Source organism: Zingiber officinale, chromosome 6A (assembly GCF_018446385.1).
Source record: "Zingiber officinale cultivar Zhangliang chromosome 6A, Zo_v1.1, whole genome shotgun sequence".
Lineage (NCBI taxonomy): Eukaryota > Viridiplantae > Streptophyta > Magnoliopsida > Zingiberales > Zingiberaceae > Zingiber > Zingiber officinale.
In genome coordinates, this window is record NC_055997.1 from 141,742,489 (window position 1) to 141,763,963 (window position 21,475).

Genomic DNA, 21,475 nt, shown 5'->3' on the forward strand with positions numbered 1-21,475 from the left:
GCTCGTATAGACTTGATTAGGATGTCATCTACGTAGACCTCGACATTCCTCCCAATTTGATATTTGAATACTCGATTCATAAGTCATTGATAAGTCGTCCCTGCATTCTTTAAACCAAATGACATGATATTGTAGTACAATGCCCCATTATAAGTGATGAAACTGATTTTATCTTGGTCCTCTAGGGCCAAGGAGATTTGTTGATAACCTTGACAAGTGTCTTGCATACATATAAGCTTGCAATCGGAGGTCGAATCCACCTGCTGATCGATGTGGGGAAGCGGATAACAATCTTTTGGACATGCTTTGTTAAGGTTCTAGAAATTGATGTAGACCCTCCACTTGCCTCCTGGCTTAAACAATAATACTATGTTAGCTAGTTAAGTCGAGAATTGGACTTCCCATATATGTCCAACCTCCAATAGTTTATCAATTTCTACTTGGATTATTTGATTATGCTCGGGTGGGAATTTTCACTTTTTCTACTATATGGGTTGAATCCTTAGAAGTGTATTTAGCCTATGAGCCATCACAGAGTGGGGGACACTTGTGACCTCCTTGGTTGATTAGGCGAAGTCGTTCTGATTATGTGAGAGACACGCAATAATCTTTTCTTTGAGTCTTGATCCAAAATCTGTGGCCACTCAGGTGACTCTTGGTTGGTCAGTACAAATTTGTACTTCTTCATGGCCCTCTTCAGGATGAGTTAATGGTACCTCTTTGGTAACTTAGAAGAAGGTATCTTGAGTTCTGTGAACTTACTAGGATTCAACCCAAATTATATCTACATATATAGCATCTTTTAGCCACCACTTGACTCTCCTTCACTTTCTGATTTTCTATTGGGAACTTAATGTTTTGATAAAAAGTTAAAACCACGGCTTGGAAAGCGCTCAACATTGATCTCCCCAATATGACATTATAAGTGGACTTAGTATTCACAGCAAGGAAGGGTGTGCGCCTTGTCCTCCTTAGTGTCTCCTCTCCCAAGGAGAGAGAGATGAATCTGACCCATTGGTTGTACCTGATACCTGGTGAATCCTTATAGGGAGTGTTTATAGGACACAATTCCTCCCCATCTAACTGTAATTGATCAAAGACTTGGTTGAAGATAATGTTGGCAGAGCTGCCTGTGTCAACGAACACCCTCTTCATAATGTAATTGGCGATGAGAGCTTGAATCACCAGGGCATCATCATGGAAAATTTTCACTCCTTCCAAATCATTGGGCCCAAAGCTAATCATGGGGCCACTGGTTTTTCCCCAACTAACACTAATTCTATAATTCTCTAATCGGTGACCGTAAGCTTTCTAAGTCCAGGTTGAGTCACCATCAATTGGGCCTCCTGAAATCATATTGACTATCCATAAAGGGTTGACTTTATCTTTTCCTTTCTTGTCCTTGCCTCTTTGTTGGTCATCCTGCGATGAGTGAGATGTGCTACGAGATCGTTTAGAGGGAGAGTGGGACTGCTGACCGAAGTAATAGTTAGTATCCTCTTCTCGACTAGGATGATGATGATGATTGTTTGACTTGGGAAACATTTTACAAATTCAGCTACGACCATCTTTCCATTGATCAGCTCTCAACTACAACTCCCTAGCATATTGTTGACACTCTCGGTAAGAAATGAGTGTCCGACTTATGGAAAGCGCAGTACAATATGTTGGTACCCCAAGGTTGATTTGATGTGATCAAAAAAGTTAAGTTAGGTCTTGTTGTATTTAGCCTTGTGTCTAAGTATGCAGGAACTTAGGAGCACAAGGAGTAGAGCAAAAGACGCAGCTAGCAAGACAGACGACACGAGAGAGAGCAGACGGGCTTGGTGCGTCTGAGGGACTAGGTGCTATGGAAGAGTACGCGGGCAGATGAGAAGGAGACGCGCAACGTTTTTGAGGGACAAGAAGCCGGAACGGAAGGTTGCTCGAAAAGGCCGGAAGTTGGGTTCAGATGAGCGCTATTCCAGATGACTAAAATAACCCAAGCGAGTGGAAAAATCTGGACTGAAGCAAGCAGAGTCGAAGTTGGAGGCCCGGAGAGAAAGTCAACAAAATGTTGACTTTCCCCCTTCGGGGCGCCCGGAACGATTTCGGACGCCCGGAGCAGTCCGGGCGCCCAAAATGAGTCTAGGCGCCCAGAGCGGTCCGGGTGCCCGCAACCCTTCCGAGCGCCCGGAACCCAAGTTTTAGCCATTTCGACGTGGTCCTTGATCATTGCACCGGGGATAAGTTGTTATCCCACTCCAGGCGCCTGGAACTCTTCCAGACACCCCGACGAAGGCTATACATACAGCCTTTGTCCTATAAGCTATCAACAACAAGCATATTGAGAAACAACACTTGTACACTTCTAGTTTTCGTTTAGCCTCATCTTTTTGTACAATCATTGTTGTAAAGAGGCTTCTCCGCATGAATGAGATATTAGTGCGCTCTACTTCCTTGGATTAACAACCTCCCCGGTTGTAACCAAGTAAAAACTTCTGTGCCTCTGTCTTTTTGATTTCCTTATTATTTTTTATGCAAGTGTCTATTTAAGTTATAAGTTGAGAAAGATATTTTTATTTTTATTTGTGCAGGGGCTATTTACCCCCCTCTAGCCGGTCGTCAAGGGTCCTAACAAGTGGTATCAGAGTCAGGATGCTTCAGGAGGACTAACCGTCGATCAAAGCACCGAATCGATGGTCGAACCGAGTATATACCCACCGAAATTCAAGGGGGAGTTCACGAGTTGAAAAAAGATAATGTAGGTATTCTTTAAAATTGATTTTAAATTGCTTTTAATAATAAAGTTCAATTTTGTAGCACCCGAAGGTAAGGAAGAATACCAGTGGATGAAGAAGGAGCAGGTCGACTATGTGACAAATGGCAAAGCAGAGTTCCATCTACTAAGCGACCTACCTCCATAAAAAGTCAACCGGATCGGTGTCTAGAACTCAGCAAAGGAGCTTTGAGAGAAATTCCTTGAGCTACACGAAGGGGCGTCCGAACCCAAGCTCGCGAGATGGGACTTACTTCGCAACCAACTCACCAACCTTCAATTTGAAGAAGATGAATCCATTGCACACCTTCACTCAAGGATTAAAGAGCTCATCACCGGACTTTCGAATCTCGGAGAAAAGGTAAGCAACCGAGATTCACTAAGGTACGCTCTAAATTCTTTCCCTAGAAATACGAAATGGACATCATTAGTAGATGCCTACTATATCTCTAAGGACTTAGAATATGTTACCTTAGAGGAGTTATTTTCAACGTTTGAAGTCCATGAATCGAGATGTGCAGATTTAAAGAAGGAGCCAAAGCATAATATTGCCCTCAAGGCGAAGATGGATGAACAAGAGTCGGAATCTTTTTTTGACGATGAGGAAACGACGATGATGGTAAATCAATTTAAAAAATTATTTAAATTTAGAAAAACTAACCATCTACAGGGTAGAAAGAGAAGAAAAATCAAATGCTACCACTGCAATGAAGAAGTGCACATTAAAGACAACTGCCGTAAATTGAAAAACAAGGACAAAGGCAAGAACAAGAAGCCTTTCCAAATGAACAAACACAAAAACCTGAAGGTGACGCGGGACGAAATGTTGTCTGAATCAGAGATTGAGGCTTTCTCTGGACTCGCGTTAATGGCAAGCTATCAAGATGACAAAAATGAAGCAAGCTCGTCCGAAATAAGCATCGAGAGCATCGATGAAGGGGGAGCGACATCGAAAAAAAGCAGCACTTCAGGGGGAGCTATAGATAACGGGATCGACAAGATAAGTCAGGTACAATCTCTTCCTCCTGATAAGTTGTTTAAGTTTATAAAATATTTATCAAAGAATTGTTGCATGCTAGAAAAAGAAATTAAAGAGTTAAAATTAATTGTGGTAAAATCTTATCCATTAGAAGAATTTGATAAAATAAAATTGGAAAATGACTATTTATAAAATGAAATAAAGAAGTTGAAAAATCATGCATGCTTGAATGTTAGAACTCAAAATTATAATAGACTAAGCTGACATCTTAAATTTCATAAGGGATAAATTAGAAAAATTTTAAAGAAATATATTCCAAAAAATTCTTAATTAATCTAGTTGGCTGGAACCTATAGGTTCCAAAGTCTTGTCTAACTTGAATTTTAATTAGACTTAGTGCTTTCAACGAGAAAATTAAATGTTTGAATTTCCTTAATAGGCTTTGTCTAGAAAGTGGTTGTTGCTCCAATAACCAAGAAGGCCTAGCGCCTTGCCACAGCCTAGAAGTCGATTAATGAAATAAAATATTTAATTGACTAACTGATAGAGCATTTAATTATAATTAAATAATACTTTAAATAGTTACTCAATTTTTTTTGGGTCTTTTTAACTTAGGATTTTTTTTAAAAAAATATTATTTCTACAAAATTAGTTTTTGCAAATTTATTTAACTTAGGAAATTATTGATATCAAAATTATTTTTAAAAAATTCTAATATTATTTAAAGTTCTATCAAAATAATTTTTAAAAGTTTTAAAGCTTTTTCACTTGATAAGTTCTTCAAAATGTTGAAAATCAGTTTTTTTTAAACTAAAACTTTCCTATTTTTTTGAAAAATTTAACCCTTAGATTTTTTTTGGTACCCCATTTTTTTATGTGATCAAAGGGCGAGAAGAAAAGATTAAGTCTAGGGGGAGGTAAACCATCTGCAGGGTAGAAAGAGAAGAAAAATTAAATGCTACCACTGCAATGAAGAATGACACGTTAAAGACAACTATCCTAAATTGAAGAACAAGGATAAAGGCAAGAACAAGAAACCTATCTAAATGAACAAACACAAAAACCTGAAGGCAATGTGGGACGAAACGTCGTCCGAATCATAGATTGATTTTGCACTTTAATTGTAAATTTATTGCTTTTACTTTATGTTAGTTTACCCTAACTTAACTTGGGTTGCTCTCATCAAAAAGGGGGAGATTATTGGTACCCCAATGTTGTTTTGATGTGATCAAATAACTTAAGTTAGGTCCCATTGTGTTTAATTTTGTGTCTAAATGTACAGGAACTTAGGAGCACAGGGAGTCGAGCAAAAGACGCAGCTAGCGAGAAGGACAGCATGGGAGAGAGCCGACAGGCTCGGTGCATTTGAGGGACGAGGTGCTGTGGAAGAGTACGCAGATGGACGAGAAGGAGGCGTGCGATGTTTCTAAGGGACGAAAAGCCAGAGCGGAAGGTTGCTCGAGAAGGCCGAAAGTTAGGTTCGGGTGAGCCCTATTCCGGATGACCGAAATCACCCAAGCGAGTGGAAAAACCCGGACCGAAGCAAGTGGAGCCGAAGCTGGAGGCCAAAAAAAAATCAACAAAATGTTGACTTTCCCCTTTCGGGGCGCCCGGAACCCTTCAGAGTGCCCGGAACCCAAGTTTTAGCCATTTCGACGTGGTCTTTGACCGTTACGTCGGGAATAATTTTTTATCTCACTCCAGGTACCTGGAACCCTTCCAGGCACCCCGACCAAGGTTATAAATATAGCCTTGGTCCCAGAAGCTATCAACAATAAGCATCTTGAGAAACAACACTTGTACGCTTCTAGTTTTCGTTTAGCTTCATCTTTTTTTGTGATCATTGCTGTAAAGAGGTTTCTCCTCTTGAAGGAGATAGTAGTGCTCTCTACTTCCTTGGATTAACAACCTCCCCAGTTGTAACCAAGTAAAAACTTCTGTGCCTTTGTCTTTTTGGCTTCCTTATTCTTTTTTATGCAAGTGTCTGTTTAAGTTATAAGTTGAGAAAGGTATTTTTATTTTTATTTGTACAGGGGCTATTCACCCCTCCCCCTCTAACCGGCCGCCAAGGGTCCTAACACAATCTTCCCTCTGGAAATTCCTGACTTGATCCCAAAACTAGAGTCGGGGCTACCTTTACTACCTACACCCGATTCTTTAAAGGGGGAAGAGGAGTTTTACATTCCGGTTGAATATAATAGAGGTGGGGTTTGAGACTTCTTTTCTTTTCGCTGTTTTGGCTTCTTCCACCTGGACATATTTTAACGCTCGAGCCTTTAGCCCATCGAAGTCGGCCAGGGGTTTCTTGACTAGAGATTTAAAGAAGTCACCATCAATCAAGCCTATTGAAAATGCCCTAACATGTATCTCTGGAGTATCCAAAGGTGAGTCCATGGCTACCCGATTGAAACTAATAGTGAAGGTTGCACTAATAATTAAACTCAAATTTTGATGTATGACAAAAGTTTAGGTTAGATTATATTATGATATAATGCTTTTACCAAGTGTAAAGGATATGAACTTGATGGGTCTAGAGGACCGAAACATTAGGCTGAAGTCTAGCTAGGTTGATAGCTAGCATAAAGTCTAAATTAGTTGAAATCTAGTAGGAGGAAGACCAATTGGGTCGACAGCTGAAGTCTAGATTATTGGAGATATGGCAAGAAGTCCTGGTGGGTCAAGGGATCTGGCATCAAGGGAGTCTGTGATTGGTAACTAGAGGTAAGTAACTAGAGGAGATATCCAATGAGGATGCATTTCTAGTTAAGAGAATAGTAGACATCGGTCCGACAAGTTAGAATCGGACAGTCCGGAGACTGTCAAATATTTAATTACTACTCTTCTTTCCATATTATTAATTGTTGCACGAACCTTGTGATGCAGGAAAATCATGTGGCTGAAAAAGGGAGCTCTAGGTGTCTGGGCAAGGAGGCGAAGCGGTGGGCGACTGGCTAAGGTGGCACACACTAGTTGGCTGGCACACGTCAGCTTTAGGGGTCCAGATTGGTCCAAATGCCGAGAGATGGATGAAATTTTAGAGATTGAGTTTTGTCGAGGTGCGACCACATCGTCATCATTCTAGGCGCCCGGTGGTGGTTTGAGTACCTGGAAATTGTTAGTCCGAGTCAAACGGCTGGAGAGGGTTGAGTTGCCTGAAACACTAAAATAAACTTTTTTCGATCTTTCAACTCAGGTTAGCATTAATAGCAAATAACATTAATAGCAAATAAAATTAAACAGAAATAACAACTTAAATAAAATCAGTAAAAGGCCAAGAATTACTTGGTTACAACCTAGATGGTTGCTAATCCAAGCCAGTAGAAAGCTCACTAAGAATCTCCTTCACTAAAAGCGAAGAAGCCTTTTACACACAATGAAAGCTCAGAAAAGACCAGAAAAGTGAATACACAAGTTGTTACTTCTTTTCTAGGTTCAGGGATCTTTTTATAGCCCCTGAAAAATCTTATCTACAGGTTGAAGGCACCTTCCAAAGGGTTGGAAGGTGCCTCCAGTGAGGCTCTCGTGGATAAAACTTTATCCACGGCCAACGGCTCATTTCAGCCTGGTCAAAGGCGCCTCCCATAGCCTTGGAAGGCGCCTTCGCACTGCTCATTGAAGGCACCTTCCAGACATGGAAGGCGCCTTCCATAGAAGGCACGGAGGCACCTTCAATAGCCTTTGAAGGCGCCTCCAGCAGCACTTGTAGCTCCATTTCGCTCCTTTGCTGTTGCTATCTCCTGGGTGATTTCGGCCAACGGAATATGGCTCACCCGAACTTAATTTTCGGTCGTCTCCTCAAGCAGCCTTCCTTCCTGACTTCTCATCCCTTGGACTTCCGTGCGCGTTCTTCTCATCTGCCAGTGTACTCTTTCGCAGCACCTCATTCCTCAGACGCACTAAGCCCATAGGCTCTCTCCCATGTCGCCCTTCTCGCTAGTTGCGTCTTCCGCTCGACTTCTTGTGCTCCTAAGTTCCTGCACATTTAGACACAAAGATCAAAATATAACAGGATCTAACCTAACTTAGTTGATCACACTAAAAATAACCTTGGAGTTCCAACAGAAATGACCTATAAAAAGTCTCCGACCAGAAGCTTCAATATAACATTTGCTCTGACTTTCGTTCTTATGTATTACTCCGAGAAGGCTTTGGCGATAACGAAAAGCTTCTCTGGCAACCGATGATCAAGCAATTATGTTTATACTGTTGGATCGAAAGCGCTAGAGGGGGGGTGAATAGCGCTTGTGGCTTTCATGTTCATTTCAGAAAATTATCGAGTAATATGAAGCGAAAATAAATGAAACAATCGCAAACACCAAGGGTTTTACTTGGTTCGGAGCCTGGGGCGACTCCTACTCCAAGGCTCACGCTTGTTGAGCATTTACTTTGGCCAATCACTATAAGCTTGAAAAGTTACAATTCAGATTTATAATATTAAAGAGTAATGAAATTATACCGACAACGAAATCAGTAATCTTGAAGCTTTTGGTTGTCGGAGATTTGTTGTAGCTTCGCTGGATTGTTCTTTGAGCAGCACACGGAAGAAGGGTTGTCAAATTGTGTTGCTCCTCTGGTGATGCTCGAGACAGACTTATATAGCCCATTGAGGGCGCCCTCAACAAAATGGAGGGTGCCTCCAACCTCGCCGGATCCACAGCGTGGATAAGTTTCACTTCGCCTGTAGCTTATCCGCCTGAGGGCGTCTCCAACTGCATGGAGGGCGCCCTTGCGCCAATGTCCAGGGCGCCTCCAAGCTCCATGGAGGCGCCCTCTGCTCTGCTACGCGGAGGTCTTCAACTAGTGACCTGAGGTACCTCTAAGCTCCATGGAGGGCGCCTCAGGACTGTTCATCTGAGCTTTTTGCTTCTTTTTCACCTCCTGCAAGATGAGTTAGTCCAAAATACAAATCATATCCTGCAAGACAGAGTTTAGCACAACAAAATAAGTCAAACATAAGTATTTGACAGTCTCTAAACTGTCCGATTCTGACTTCGTATTTCCCGTCCGGAAATCCTAGGTCGAACCGACGCCTACTGTTCCCTAACTGGGGAATGCGTCCTCACCTACTCCACTCAAGAGAGTTTACCTGTTGCTAGTTGATCCTCCAGACCAACTAGAATTTTGCTCAGCGTTCGAGGCTCTAGGACTTTCTGCTGGACGTCCGCTCAACGACCCGTCCAGTCTTCCACCTGATTCGCGACACCAGCACATTCCACCTAGAGTCCTCGACTCTAGGACTTTTGCCTGAAGCCCTCAACCCGTCAAGACTTCTCACCTAGGGTTACCACCCCCTAGGACCTAGGGTTACCACCCCATAGGGTTTTCCACCTGCCTAACCGCAGCTAGGACTTTTGCCTAAGTACACTTAGGACTTTCGTACAAACTCATTCAAATATGTTAGATAACAAATAATCTTTACTTTGAACCCTTTGCCATTATCAAAACTTATGTTCGATCGTCGGATGCTTCCCGCGCCAACATATACTTCTTTCTTGCAATAACATTTATTCTGCAATTCATGCACTCAAATTTTCCAACTAATAATGATTGTCCAACAAAAGCACTCAATGAGTGTGAGCCTTATAGTAGGAGTCGTCGAAGGCTCCGAACCAAGTAAAAAATATTTGTGTTAGCTCTTGTTCTTTGTTCTTTCTTCTTTCTCTTTTACGTTGTGTTTGTTTTAACTCGTTATAATTGAAAAAACGATGAACGTTATTCACCCTCCCTTTAGCGTCTTTTTGATCTTACAGAAACATTGTATGTATTCCTTCAAAAGTTCTTTGGGTTTCTATTTGAGGGTGAACAGATCATGTGGTGTCTTCTAATACCTTCGACTAGTGGCGAAGTGTCGCATGAATACTGCTTTAAAATTCTTGAAAGATCGGATGGAGAATGGAGGAAGGTGGTTAAACCATCTCTGTGTCAAGCCTGATAGAGTCGTCAAAAAGACTCGATATTTGACCTAATTCGTATATTGATGTAATAGAGAGGCATTCTCGAATTGCATATGTGGTCTTCAGGATCAGTTGTGTCGTTATATTCTCCAATTTGCGATGCTCAAAAATGTCTTGGTCATTCATCTTCAAGAATACCTTTTGAAAATAGAGGACCCCTAGGAACCCTTACTTTGCTCGATATGAAAGCTCTTTCCTTCAGGGGATTTTGTTGCGAGCTCTTCCCTTATGACTCCATAGATTCTTCCCTTATGACAGAGGTGTCGGCCCAAGTGGGGAGCTCCTCATGATGCATCCCCGCAAGACAAGTCAATTTTGGATGAACCATCGATGACACCTCGACAGATTAAGGTGGCACCTCATTCAAGGGGTTGGGCACAGGTGTCACCAACTACTGGGGTTGTCCTTGCAACATTGTCTATACCGTAGTCACCACTAACTTGTTAAAGTCCTTTGTAGCTATGGTGATAATATTCAATTTTCAACTCCCTCGACATTGGGTCTATCGGTGGCGTTCATCTTGCAACGTCTCAGTTTAGTTATTAACTCAGATTTTCCTACCGACGGTGCAAACTTGATCCTGCTTGAGAACACCAATAGTCAATTCACTAGTGATTGTGCATCGAGGTTGACTGAGCTATTGATCACTTTGCCCCGTAGTTCTACAGAGTCTTCTAATAAGGACTGAGAAGGAACACTAAAGGAAGCATGTTAGAATTACAGTCAGGGAGTTCCTTGGCATAGCTACTCCGACGCTCAAATAAGTCTTCAAAAAAGGGGAAGAAGTATAAAGAAATGTGTAATGGAGGTAGGGTTTGATGCGTTTGTTGGGGATCCTGATGCAGTGTGTGCTTAACATGTTTCGTAAAACATGCAGCGAAAGCAATAAATATGAAAATAAAACTAATTTTATTATAAGACACACATCACACGCAAGCAGGATACAACTCACGCAAACATAATTGTAAAATAAAACTTTTAGTATAATAATTATTCTAAGTGTACTTTACAGATGATGAGAAGGGAAAAAGCATCAACTTAGCGATGTCCACAGACCTCGCCTCTATTTATATCCATGTCGAGATCTTCATGACAACTCTGGTAAGCAACTAGATTTGCCTCCGGTTGGTACTAGCCAAGCATGGAGGCGATGTGATCCAAGAGAATGAAGAAGAAGTGAAGAAGCCTAAGGAAGAAAATCTTCCTCAGCTTCTTGGTGAGGGGTGACAGAGAGAGGAGAGGAGAAGAGAGAAAGGGGCTAAGTTTCAAAAACCTAAAACCAATGAATAATGAATTGGTTCATAATTTCTCCTTTTATTATATCAATATATAATTTCTCTTGATGAGTTGAATTAGAAAAAGCCCAAACCTGATTCAAATTTTTTAACCAAAATTTGATTCATTAACCTTTTGGTTTGGTTCACAAATAAGCCAACTTGGTTTAAATCAAACTAACTTTGTTCATTACTAAACCAAATAGGATCTAATTCTTCCATAAGAGATAAGGCTCATCTGCGCTTCCATTCCGACAAAATATCTTTTATATTTATCCTTTGTCTGATCCAACTAAATATCTTATCTCTTAATCTGAAAATTGAATTCTCAAATTTATTTTTTGTCTTTTAGATACTCGTAGTACGTGTAGCCTAATAGGTTCCTGATTTTTCTTGGTCGTCTATAATTAACTATTAAATTGTGAATCGATCATGAGTGACACCTAATAGTACATTATGATTCCTAGTTAACTGAAAAATCACAGTTGATTCCGGAATTAGTTCTAAACTCTTCAACAGCTACAGTGAGTTATGCATTATTCCTTTCACTCATCTTATACCCACTTAATTCAGGATATAGTCTATGTATTTGTCTCCACTAGACTGACTACGTCATATCTAACCCAAGTAATATTAACTTGTCACATGGATTCAAATTACTCCTATATATATCTAAGAGTCTCATACTCTTAACATGTGATGCTTTGTAAAGACTCTGACTAACAATCCTGACAAGTGGGCATAGGATATACATCTCCTCGCAAGGAGCGGTAAATTCTCTATGGGATATCCAAACACCTTCGAATACTTCGACTTATATCCAATTATCTCGGGTTCACATCTTCAAGGAGTTATTTTGCTTAAGATATCAATGTATAAGCTTCCATGACCAAGGTGACTTGAATACCTCAAGTCAATGGAAACTTGCATTCAAGCTGCAGTAAGAACTTCATAGACATATTTATATATGTAGAGAACCATATGAATCCTTACAACATGTCACTCCAATTAACTAGTTACCATAACTAATATCCATATTTAACTCTCGACATTCCAATGTCTCGAGTTAGTAATTAATAGCTGCTTGGTTAGACCAAGGAATATAACTCATGCTAGTTTCACAGAATTAATGATGTCTGAATACATCAATTCATTGACTAAGGAATATTTTAATACTTTTATAATTACACATGTAGAGACATTCACTAATTGCGACTCAATCAAAAGTTCTCTCATGCTATGAATCGTATTACGAACATTTAATAAGTGAGTTTAAGACCATTCAAGCAGATAAGCAATGTGTACTCAAATAGTGAATTTTTATTTATTAAAATAAATAGTACAAATCATAAGACAATCAACCTTAGAACATCATACCTCTCAAACATAACAATGTTATGTACATGTACTTTTTTCCGTGGGGATAGGTTACCTCTTATAAGATCATGTCTATCTCCCATGTTCTCCACGTGTCCCTGGTTTCATACGATCGTTACCACGTTCTCCCATATGAATGAACATCACCGTCCATTTATTTCGGAGTAAATAGTCACATTTCCACCTTTTCACGAATAACGACTACATTATCCACGTCTTCAATAAATGATAATTCGTCACTTTGATTTTCCAACTATTGGAGCCATTATAGCTTTAGCTGGGAGCGTTCAGAACAGGGCCAAAGAATCAAGATTGACTAGAACCCGAGTCAAAACTCAAGACCAATTGAGACCAGAGTCGAGTGTTAAGGTTGATTGGGATCATAGTCGGGAGTCGAGGCCAGACTGGAGTCGGAAGTCAAGACTAATTGGAATCGGAGTACATTTTTGTTGTTGACTTTTGATGTAATATCCGAGACCAAATTATTTTAATTAAGAGGATTTATTTGATTAATTTATATTTAATTGAATAATTTAAATAGATAGATTTAGTTAGATTAAAATAATTAAGTTAGTTCACATTTATAGAATTTGAATATTGATCAATTATATTAGGAAAATGGTTAGATATAAATATGAATAAAGTTTATTTTATATCCAAATAGGTACATATAAAAAAAAATTCATAAGACTTAGTAAGAATATAAAAATTTATATATAACCCATGTGTATAAATTTTTATATAAAAAATTATATAACTCATAGATATTAATTTGTATAAAATTTATTACATATGAATTTTATGTAAGAAATTTAATTAAGATATATATACATATATATTTTTAAGATAAAGAGATAAATCTGAATTTAATAAATAAAATTTATACATGGCTTGGTAGGTATAAAAAAAATTATATCCGAATATATATATATATATATATATATATATATATATTTGTTATCCTGCGCGACGCTACAGTGCACGACTGTGCGCGCCGCGCAGGATAACAATTGTTTTTATTTTTTTTTTAATTTATGAATTAAAAAATAATTGAAAAAAAATAAAATATAAAATATTTTTTTAAGAGTTTATTTCTAGGGTTCAGGCTTTGGTTATAGTGTTAAAGTTATTTTTTTTTTTAGATTTTACCTCTGGGGTTTAGGCTTCCCAATTAGGTTATAGTATTTGGTTTAAAAAAAATTAAAATAAAATTATTTTAAGTATTTATTGAGTATTGTAATATGTTAAGGGGATATATTAATGTATTAGAAATTTATATAAGGAAATGTGAAATTTTTTTAATTATTTTTTAATTTAAAAACTAATAAAAAAATAAAAAAACGTCGATTGATATACTGCGCGCGCACAGTTATGCACTGTGCAAGCGCGCAGCATATCAATCCTCTATATATATATATATATATATATATATATATAGTAAATCCGAATTTTTATAGAAAAATTGACATGAAAAGTTAATGTGTATAAAATTTTAGTTGTTATGGAATCATTCAAATGTATAAAAAATTTTACAGAGATATATAGTATGTAATAAATGTGAGATGTGAATATATATAGATTTGAATTTATTTTCCATAGGAAATTGATATGATTATTAACATGTATAAGAATTTAGTTTATTATGGAAACTTTCAAATTTATTTTTGGAATAAACTTGGCACAACCAACATATATATATATATATATATATATATATATATATATATATATATATATATATATATATATATTTATATACACATGTGAATATAGTAAATCCGAATTTTTATAGAAAAATTGACATGAAAAGTTAATGTGTATAGAATTTTAGTTGTTATGGAATCATTCAAATGTATAAAAAATTTTACAGAGATATATAGTATGTAATAAATGTGAGATGTGAATATATATAGATTTGAATTTATTTTCCATAGGAAATTGATATGATTATTAACATGTATAAGAATTTAGTTTATTATGGAAACTTTTAAATTTATTTTTGGAATAAACTTGGCACAACCAATATATATATATATATATATATATATATATATATATATATATATATATATATATATATATATATATATATATATATATGCACCCTTAGAAAGAAAAGTCTTACTCCTAGATTGTTTGCAATTTCCGCCAAACTCCTGGCCCTCACCACCCCGGCCCTAGCCTCCACCACCTCTAGACCAAGCCATAAGGAGAAGTGAAGAAGAAGAGGTTTAGTAGTAAGAAGCAGTTGAAGGCGTGCTTATACTTTGTTATGCTTTAATTAGTTTCCTTAAATTCATGTATGTTTAGATATCATGGTAGGTTAAGTAATAATTTCATAATTTAGTTTAGTATGTTTGTGTTTATTCTTGCTTCACATCATGGTAATTTAGTAGGTTATATGTATGATTTTGGAATTTAGTTGAGTGTGTTTGTATTTATTCTTACTCCTTATCATGATAACCTTATGGGCTCTAGGAGATTTCGGATTCTAGATGAGATAAGTTTCGGATTGGGTTTTGTTGTGCTTATGTTCTACTTGCTCTTATCATGATGACTATACATGCTATATCTAAATTTCGGATTTATAGTTAGGTAGGCTTATGTTGCTTCTTGTTCCTCATCGTGATAACTTTACATGCTACATGTACTTTCATATTCTAGTTAGATAAGGTTGAACTCAGTTTAGTTAGGCTTATGTTTCTCCTCATCATGATAACTTTAAATGCTCATGAAATGAACCTACTTACGTTTATTCACATGTCTATGTTTATGTTCCATGCTTGTGTAGTGATCATGTTTATGGTTATACACATGTTTATGTTCATGCTTATGTATGAGTTTATGTTTATGTCCATACTTATGAAGTGGTCAAGTTTAAGTTAGGTGCATGTTTTTGGTTATATCTATGCTCATGTAATGATCCTATTTACACTTATACACATGTTTATATTTATGTTCCATGCTTGAGTGGTAATCATGGTCATGCATATGTACATGTTCAAGTGTAATTAATGTGACCCTGGGGACCCATGCCCAAGCCACTTATCTATTTAAGTTTTGGCCATAGAATTAGTTATGTATGTATGGGTAAGATATATTCCGGGGACCTACACCCGGAAAGCTTACCAATTGAATTAGTTATGTATATATGGGTAAGTTATGTTCTGGGGATCCAAGCCCGAGAAATTTACCGTAGAATTAGTTATGTATATATAGGGAGGATATGTTCAGGGGATTAAAGCCAAGGAAGCTTCCCAAGTGTTGATCCAGGGAAATCCTGCGCCCCAAGGAGCTTACCAAGCTACGATCCGGGTACTATGTATCACTCCCGTCCCAAGGTTCGGGTGCGGGTACCTTTTGTCAAGGGAGCTTCGAGCGTCAATCCGAGGATCCCCTGCCGAGTAACTCACACTATGGATAAGATATGCTCCGGGCGAGCCCGGGGAGCTTATACTATAGTATCAGTTAAGGTATGTATGGGTAGAGGTGTCTATTCTAAGGCTCGGATCCCTACCAATTATGGTAGGAGCAAGAGGACGGATAAGATATATTCCGGGCAAGCCCAGAAAGCTTACCTAAGAAATCAGTTAACTTTATGTATGAGACAATGATATGATCCGAGGACTCCTGCCCGGGGAGCGCGCCAAACAATGAAAGCTTATGTTCATGTGTATATTCATGTTATGTATGTTCATGGCCATGCATATGCTCTTATGATCATGTTTATGTTTATGTTCATAACTAAGTATGTTCATGCTCATGTTTATACTTTTATGTTTAAGATGAGGTGTATGTCCTTGCATTAAGAGGGTGTTTGGCTAAACTTATTAAAAATAGCTTATATGCTCGTACATCTTATAAGTTGTTTTAGGAGCTTATAAGTTGTTAGGTCTTATTTTAAAAATAAGTTGTTAAAGTGTTTGGGTGAACTTATTACAATCAACTTAAAGGTATTGATGTGTTTGTTATTATAAGATCTTTTTATTAATAAAATTACCGAAAAGGGTATAATACTATTAATAGAGGGTTTTGAATTTTTTTATTAATAGAAAATTTTGGGTGAATTTCTGCACAGGGAAGAATAGGTAGGTGTTAGTGGAGAGAGCAGAAGAGAGAGATAGAGAGGGGAATCGGAGCCAGAAGGAGTCTCCTTTTCTGCAAATCCATGGATTTCTTGGAGTCCTGTGGCGTCGAGACTGTCGGGATAGCCGTCGCCGGGGTCGCCGTCGCCGCGGGCGCCATTTACTTCTACTTGGGCAGGAAATCAAAAGGTGAGACTTTGGGTGTTTGTTCTATGTTTCTTGAGCCGAGCCTCGATATGTTCGGATCAGTTTGACTTTTTTTTTTATCGTCGTGTTGTGGATCTGGCCGTCTTCTTCTTTGTATTACGCGATGGCTCGTTTTTGTTCTATTGGATATGTCTGTATGTGCTTTTCCTTCTTAGGTTCGCTAAAAGGTCGCGACTTGAAGTTTGTCTTTAAATATAAGATCTCATCATATAGTTTGTCTTTGAGTTGGTCTGATGAGTCGAAGTTTGAGGATGATTAGATTATTATTCAGAGTTGTGCCCTTTCTCTTCTTGTTCAACTGACTTTGCTGTAAATATCTCAAGGGAATGAATGGGTTCTTAAATTGTTTGTCACTTTGACTTGGCCGTGAAACTGATGATATCTTGAAGATGATGCTTAGATTCTATTACAAAAGCTGCACTCTTTCTATTTTTGAGTTGTAATGATTGTTATAGGATAGTTTAGGATTGGACAGTGAAACTGGATTTTCTTTATCGAAAAATGTTTAAAATCTAATAGGCCCTTTTAATTATCATTTTTTGCTTTCACAGGCTCCTTAGATCCTGAGAATTTCAGGGATTTCAAACTGGTTCAGAAAAAACAGCTTAGCCACAATGTGGCTAAATTTCAATTTGCTCTTCCTACCCCCAGTTCTGTGCTAGGTCTTCCAATCGGCCAGCATATAAGTTGCAGGTTTGTAACCTTTTTCTGCATGCTATATAGCTGAATGCTTTTTTATTAATTTCATGGTATTTTTGTTTGCATTGGCAGGGGAAAAGACAATCTTGGTGACGAAGTTATTAAACCATATACACCAACCACTCTGGACTCTGATCTTGGATACTTTGAACTTGTTATAAAGGTAAATACAGATTATTAAATTAAGTAAAAAGCATTTCTTTTTTTGGTGGAAGGTAAATGTATTATGCCACCAAAATCAAAATCAACATTGTACAATCACTAGATGTCCACAAAGCTCCAGACATGTACCACTAGTTATCCACAAAGGGCCAGACATGTACCTGGACTTTGTGGAACATTCTCTCAATACATGGTTCAAAATCTCAAAAAGACATCTATTACATGCATCCCATAAAAGATAAATCATAGAAGACATAGCAAGGTATCAGGCCCTGATACAGCGACTATTCCCTTTGTAGAGCCTCCGGAAAACTTGGAGCAGCTCATTCATGTCTGAGATATCAAATCTGATGTCCACCCAACTCTTTATCTTGTCCCAGAGTAACTAGGTAATAATGCAATCAAAGAAAATATGAGCGTTGGACTCCTCAACTTGGCGGAATTAGGCACAGAGCTTATAAGATACATACGGCAGTCCGTTGTCCTTAACTTCCCATGCGCAAGCAGCCAAGAAATAAATTGATGCTTGGGCACAATTTATTTCTTTCTCAGTGTATATCTATGCTCTTGAAAACAGTAGACAGATGGCATGTGCCGTGTAGTTGGGTAACCTCATAGTAAATATATGGTATATGGGTGCATATATGGTCCTTATTAGAATAATAAAAGTCAAATAGTTTTAGTAATTAATCAATGTAAACCTAGTATTGAAAACATTTGACATCTACCTCATAGTAAATAACCAAACTGCAAATGAGATTTAGGTCTCTTAAGTATTGATCTGTTGTAAAATTAAATTAGTTCCAAAAAGTTTCAAACATTGATTTGTAAAGTCATTAATCTGTTTTAGGAAGGAAATTTTTACAAGATGACATTGTTGAGTTTCTCAAACTACTGGCTATACGGGACATCTATCATCAATTGACACTAGAAGTGGATTTTAGCTTTTAGTTGTGGGTTCAGGTTAGTTGACTCAATGAGTGGTTTCAATTACACGAGCCAATTGAAATTAGAGTACTCTGCATTCGATGCTACCCAAACCATATAATCTTTTATCGGAGTATGTAAATGGTCTATTATCATAGTTATGCTGGATATAGCCTTAACAAAGCTGTGGACCATGACATGCATATTTGAGTATATACCTGAGCCGCTTAACATGATTATATTGTGAACATTGTTGCCTATGATGCAGATGTATCCTCAAGGAAGAATGTCTCATCATTTCCGTGAAATGAAAGTTGGTGACTACATGTCTGTAAAAGGGCCTAAGGTACACTACACTTGTTCGTCTTATTATGTTGCCATAATCTAATATTATGTACTTCTATGCTGGTATTGTGGATAATTCTGTCAACAAATACATCAATGGCACCTAGTCCTTCAATTCCTGTATTGAGATGACATATGATTGATGGTGTATACAGCCTGCTAATGTGCAACGCAATCCATTTTGAATCAGATCCAACTGACCTGATTCTTCTTATGATTGGCTTCTCCCAGAAAGTGGATTTTGAATTGCTTTTGTTATTGGTATTTTCTTGGGTTAAGAGTTAATTTATGCACTCCCCATCTAAAATTTGCAATTACTCTGTACTTTCTGTAGTTTTGCTTGGTTCTTATTTAAGTACTTCTATTTCAAGCTTGGTGCTACTTCATCCATCATTTTTGTAGAAGAAAAGATGCCCTTATCTCATGCTAAGGATCATTGATTCTAAATGAGGTCTCTAACAATGAGAAAACTAAACTCTAGTGCACTATACAGAGGCTGAGCATGTAGTCGTCTTTCCAAGCCACTTTTCTAATTGAAGTTGAATATCTGGTTTATTTGTTAACAAAAAAGATCATTTGTTTTCTTTTTCTTTTTTTCATTTTTGAAGATTTTTTTTTTCATTTTTGTTCTTTTTTAATGAAGATCAAGCATCTTTCCTGTAAAAAAAAGGAAAGTTTATTATTCTGATATCCAGAAAGTTATTGATAAATATTTATTTTAATTTTTGTTTTCAATTTTTTGAAGAATAATAACTAGAAATGGAAACTTTCACACTTTCCTGAATAACTTTCCTTTCCTTTATTGTAATTGCATTTTTTTTAGTAAACAACTATCCATATGACTTCTAATCATCCCTTTTATACTTCCAGGGACGCTTCAAGTATCAAGTTGGCCAAGTCAGAGCTTTTGGAATGATAGCTGGTGGATCTGGCATTACTCCAATGTTTCAAGTAAAGAATGATTCAGCTTCATGTCTTTGGTGCGACTGAAAATGGTCAAACTCATAATATACCATTTTTCATCCTAGGTTACAAGGGCCATACTGGAAAATCCAAAGGATAAAACTAAGGTTCACCTTATCTATGCTAATGTCACTTATGAAAGGTAAATTCAAACTTTTTGTCGCTTCTCACCTAATAGATTATACTGTAATCATGTTTCTTATTTGTTGTTCTAGTGCCCACCAGTTTACTGGTAGGAGTGTGCATTAGGTGTTACTTTTTGTTTTTTTTTTTTTTTTGTGTCTTTTGATCTTTTAAAATTATAAGAAAATTTATGGCATGCAGGAAGAGTTGGACAGCTTGGCTAGGACTTATCCTGATCGCTTCCAAATTTACTATGTGCTTAACCAGGTGAAATATTCCCTATTGATTCTCATTTGAAGTTCTATTTTATGGAGTCAATTGCAATATTATCTCTGATTCATATCTGGACTAGCTTTTATCATAGTTTCTTAATAATTAAATTCATACATAACACTTCTTCAATTATAATTATTTTATTCTACGAACCACACATAATCATATTCTCAATAATTTATCAATCCATGTAAGCAATCGACAAAAAATGCTAGTTGGTTTGAATTATAACAAATTATTATTACTTCAACAAAAACATGTAAGAGCTGAATCTTTATCCACTTGCCATGCTATGTGTTTCACTTCAAGTGTTCATTTGCATCCTCGTTATTTTCTGAACATTACTATATCCCTTTTTCTGCAGCCTCCTGATGGTTGGGAAGGTGGTGTCGGGTTCGTGTCAAAAGATATGATCAAAACTCACTGTCCTGCACCGGCACATGACATCCAGGTAGGCATGAGGAACTACATAGTCATCTATCAGTATATGCATAGTCAGTAAATGTGGGTCCTAATACCCCGATCGCATGAAGCTCTAGAATCCAGTCAAAACAATGTCTAAAACCTGATGAGCATAGACCATATATAAGGTCATCCTCACAAGTGATAGGTCTAAAATCCTTGTAGTCGACCTCAATTGCTCTGATTGTGCATGTGTGTATAGATTTACATATTTTTGTATGTTTTCAATTGGCAGGTTCTGAGATGCGGTCCACCACCCATGAATAAGGCCATGGCAGCACACCTGGATGATCTTGGTTACACAAAGGAGATGCAGTTCCAATTCTAAGTAATATTGACGAGTGCAAGAACGCGAATTTTCTCAATTTATGCCTTGTTTCCCATCGAGCAATGACGAAACCAGTTCCTTAATCATTTGATTTGAGAGTCTCGACCAACTGGAATCCTTGTACACTTCCTAGATTTCACTCTGAGCTTGTGTTTTCTTTTCTAAAAGCAACATTTTACTGATCTAAATTAAGCATGAGAATAAAAACAACAACAATATTTGTATGTCTATTTCAATGGGCAACAATATTCTATGTGAGACATAGTTTTCTTCCCAAAGATTTGAAAACGTTTTATATGATGAGAACATCAATACCCCATGCCTATTTCAATCGACAAGCTAATCAGTTGATGGAAGGATAACTGGTATTTTTCACTTTACTCATTTTTTTTGGTACATCAATACCCCATTCCTATTTCAATCGACAATATTATATCACCTTTTTTTTGGTACATGATCATTAATACCTAAGAGTTAAGACTCTTCCAAAGGTCCTCGTAGAAAATCAAGGTAACAATGCATTATCTTTAAAATGAGCCACGACATTGAGTTTGAAGGT

The 21,475-nt window shown here is 37.4% G+C and overlaps 1 protein-coding gene across 2 annotated transcripts; it reads left to right on the top strand.

The window, feature by feature from the left end:
* The first annotated feature begins 16,470 nt into the window (after nt 1-16,470).
* Nucleotides 16,471-21,176, top strand: LOC121998395 (NADH--cytochrome b5 reductase 1-like). 2 transcript variants are annotated; one of them, XM_042553323.1, is made up of 10 exons: nt 16,471-16,616; nt 17,186-17,327; nt 17,406-17,496; nt 18,691-18,768; nt 19,638-19,718; nt 19,796-19,872; nt 19,956-19,968; nt 20,055-20,120; nt 20,491-20,577; nt 20,824-21,176. In XM_042553323.1, exons 1-10 carry the CDS (start codon nt 16,511-16,513, stop codon nt 20,914-20,916), a joined length of 834 nt encoding a protein of 277 aa, XP_042409257.1. In that variant the 5' UTR covers nt 16,471-16,510; the 3' UTR covers nt 20,917-21,176. The 2 variants fall into 2 exon arrangements, with proteins under 2 accessions (XP_042409257.1, XP_042409256.1); XM_042553322.1 differs by lacking the exon at nt 19,956-19,968.
* The last annotated feature ends 299 nt before the right edge of the window (nt 21,177-21,475 follow it).

Excerpts from the sequence above, each read along its gene's own strand:
- LOC121998395 (XM_042553323.1), top strand. The coding sequence starts at position 16,511 with ATGGATTTCTTGGAGTCCTGTGGCGTCGAGACTGTCGGGATAGCCGTC. Across the intron at positions 17,497-18,690 it reads ACTTTGAACTTGTTATAAAG|ATGTATCCTCAAGGAAGAAT; the intron begins GTAAATACAGAT and ends CCTATGATGCAG. Across the intron at positions 20,121-20,490 it reads TTTACTATGTGCTTAACCAG|CCTCCTGATGGTTGGGAAGG; the intron begins GTGAAATATTCC and ends CTTTTTCTGCAG.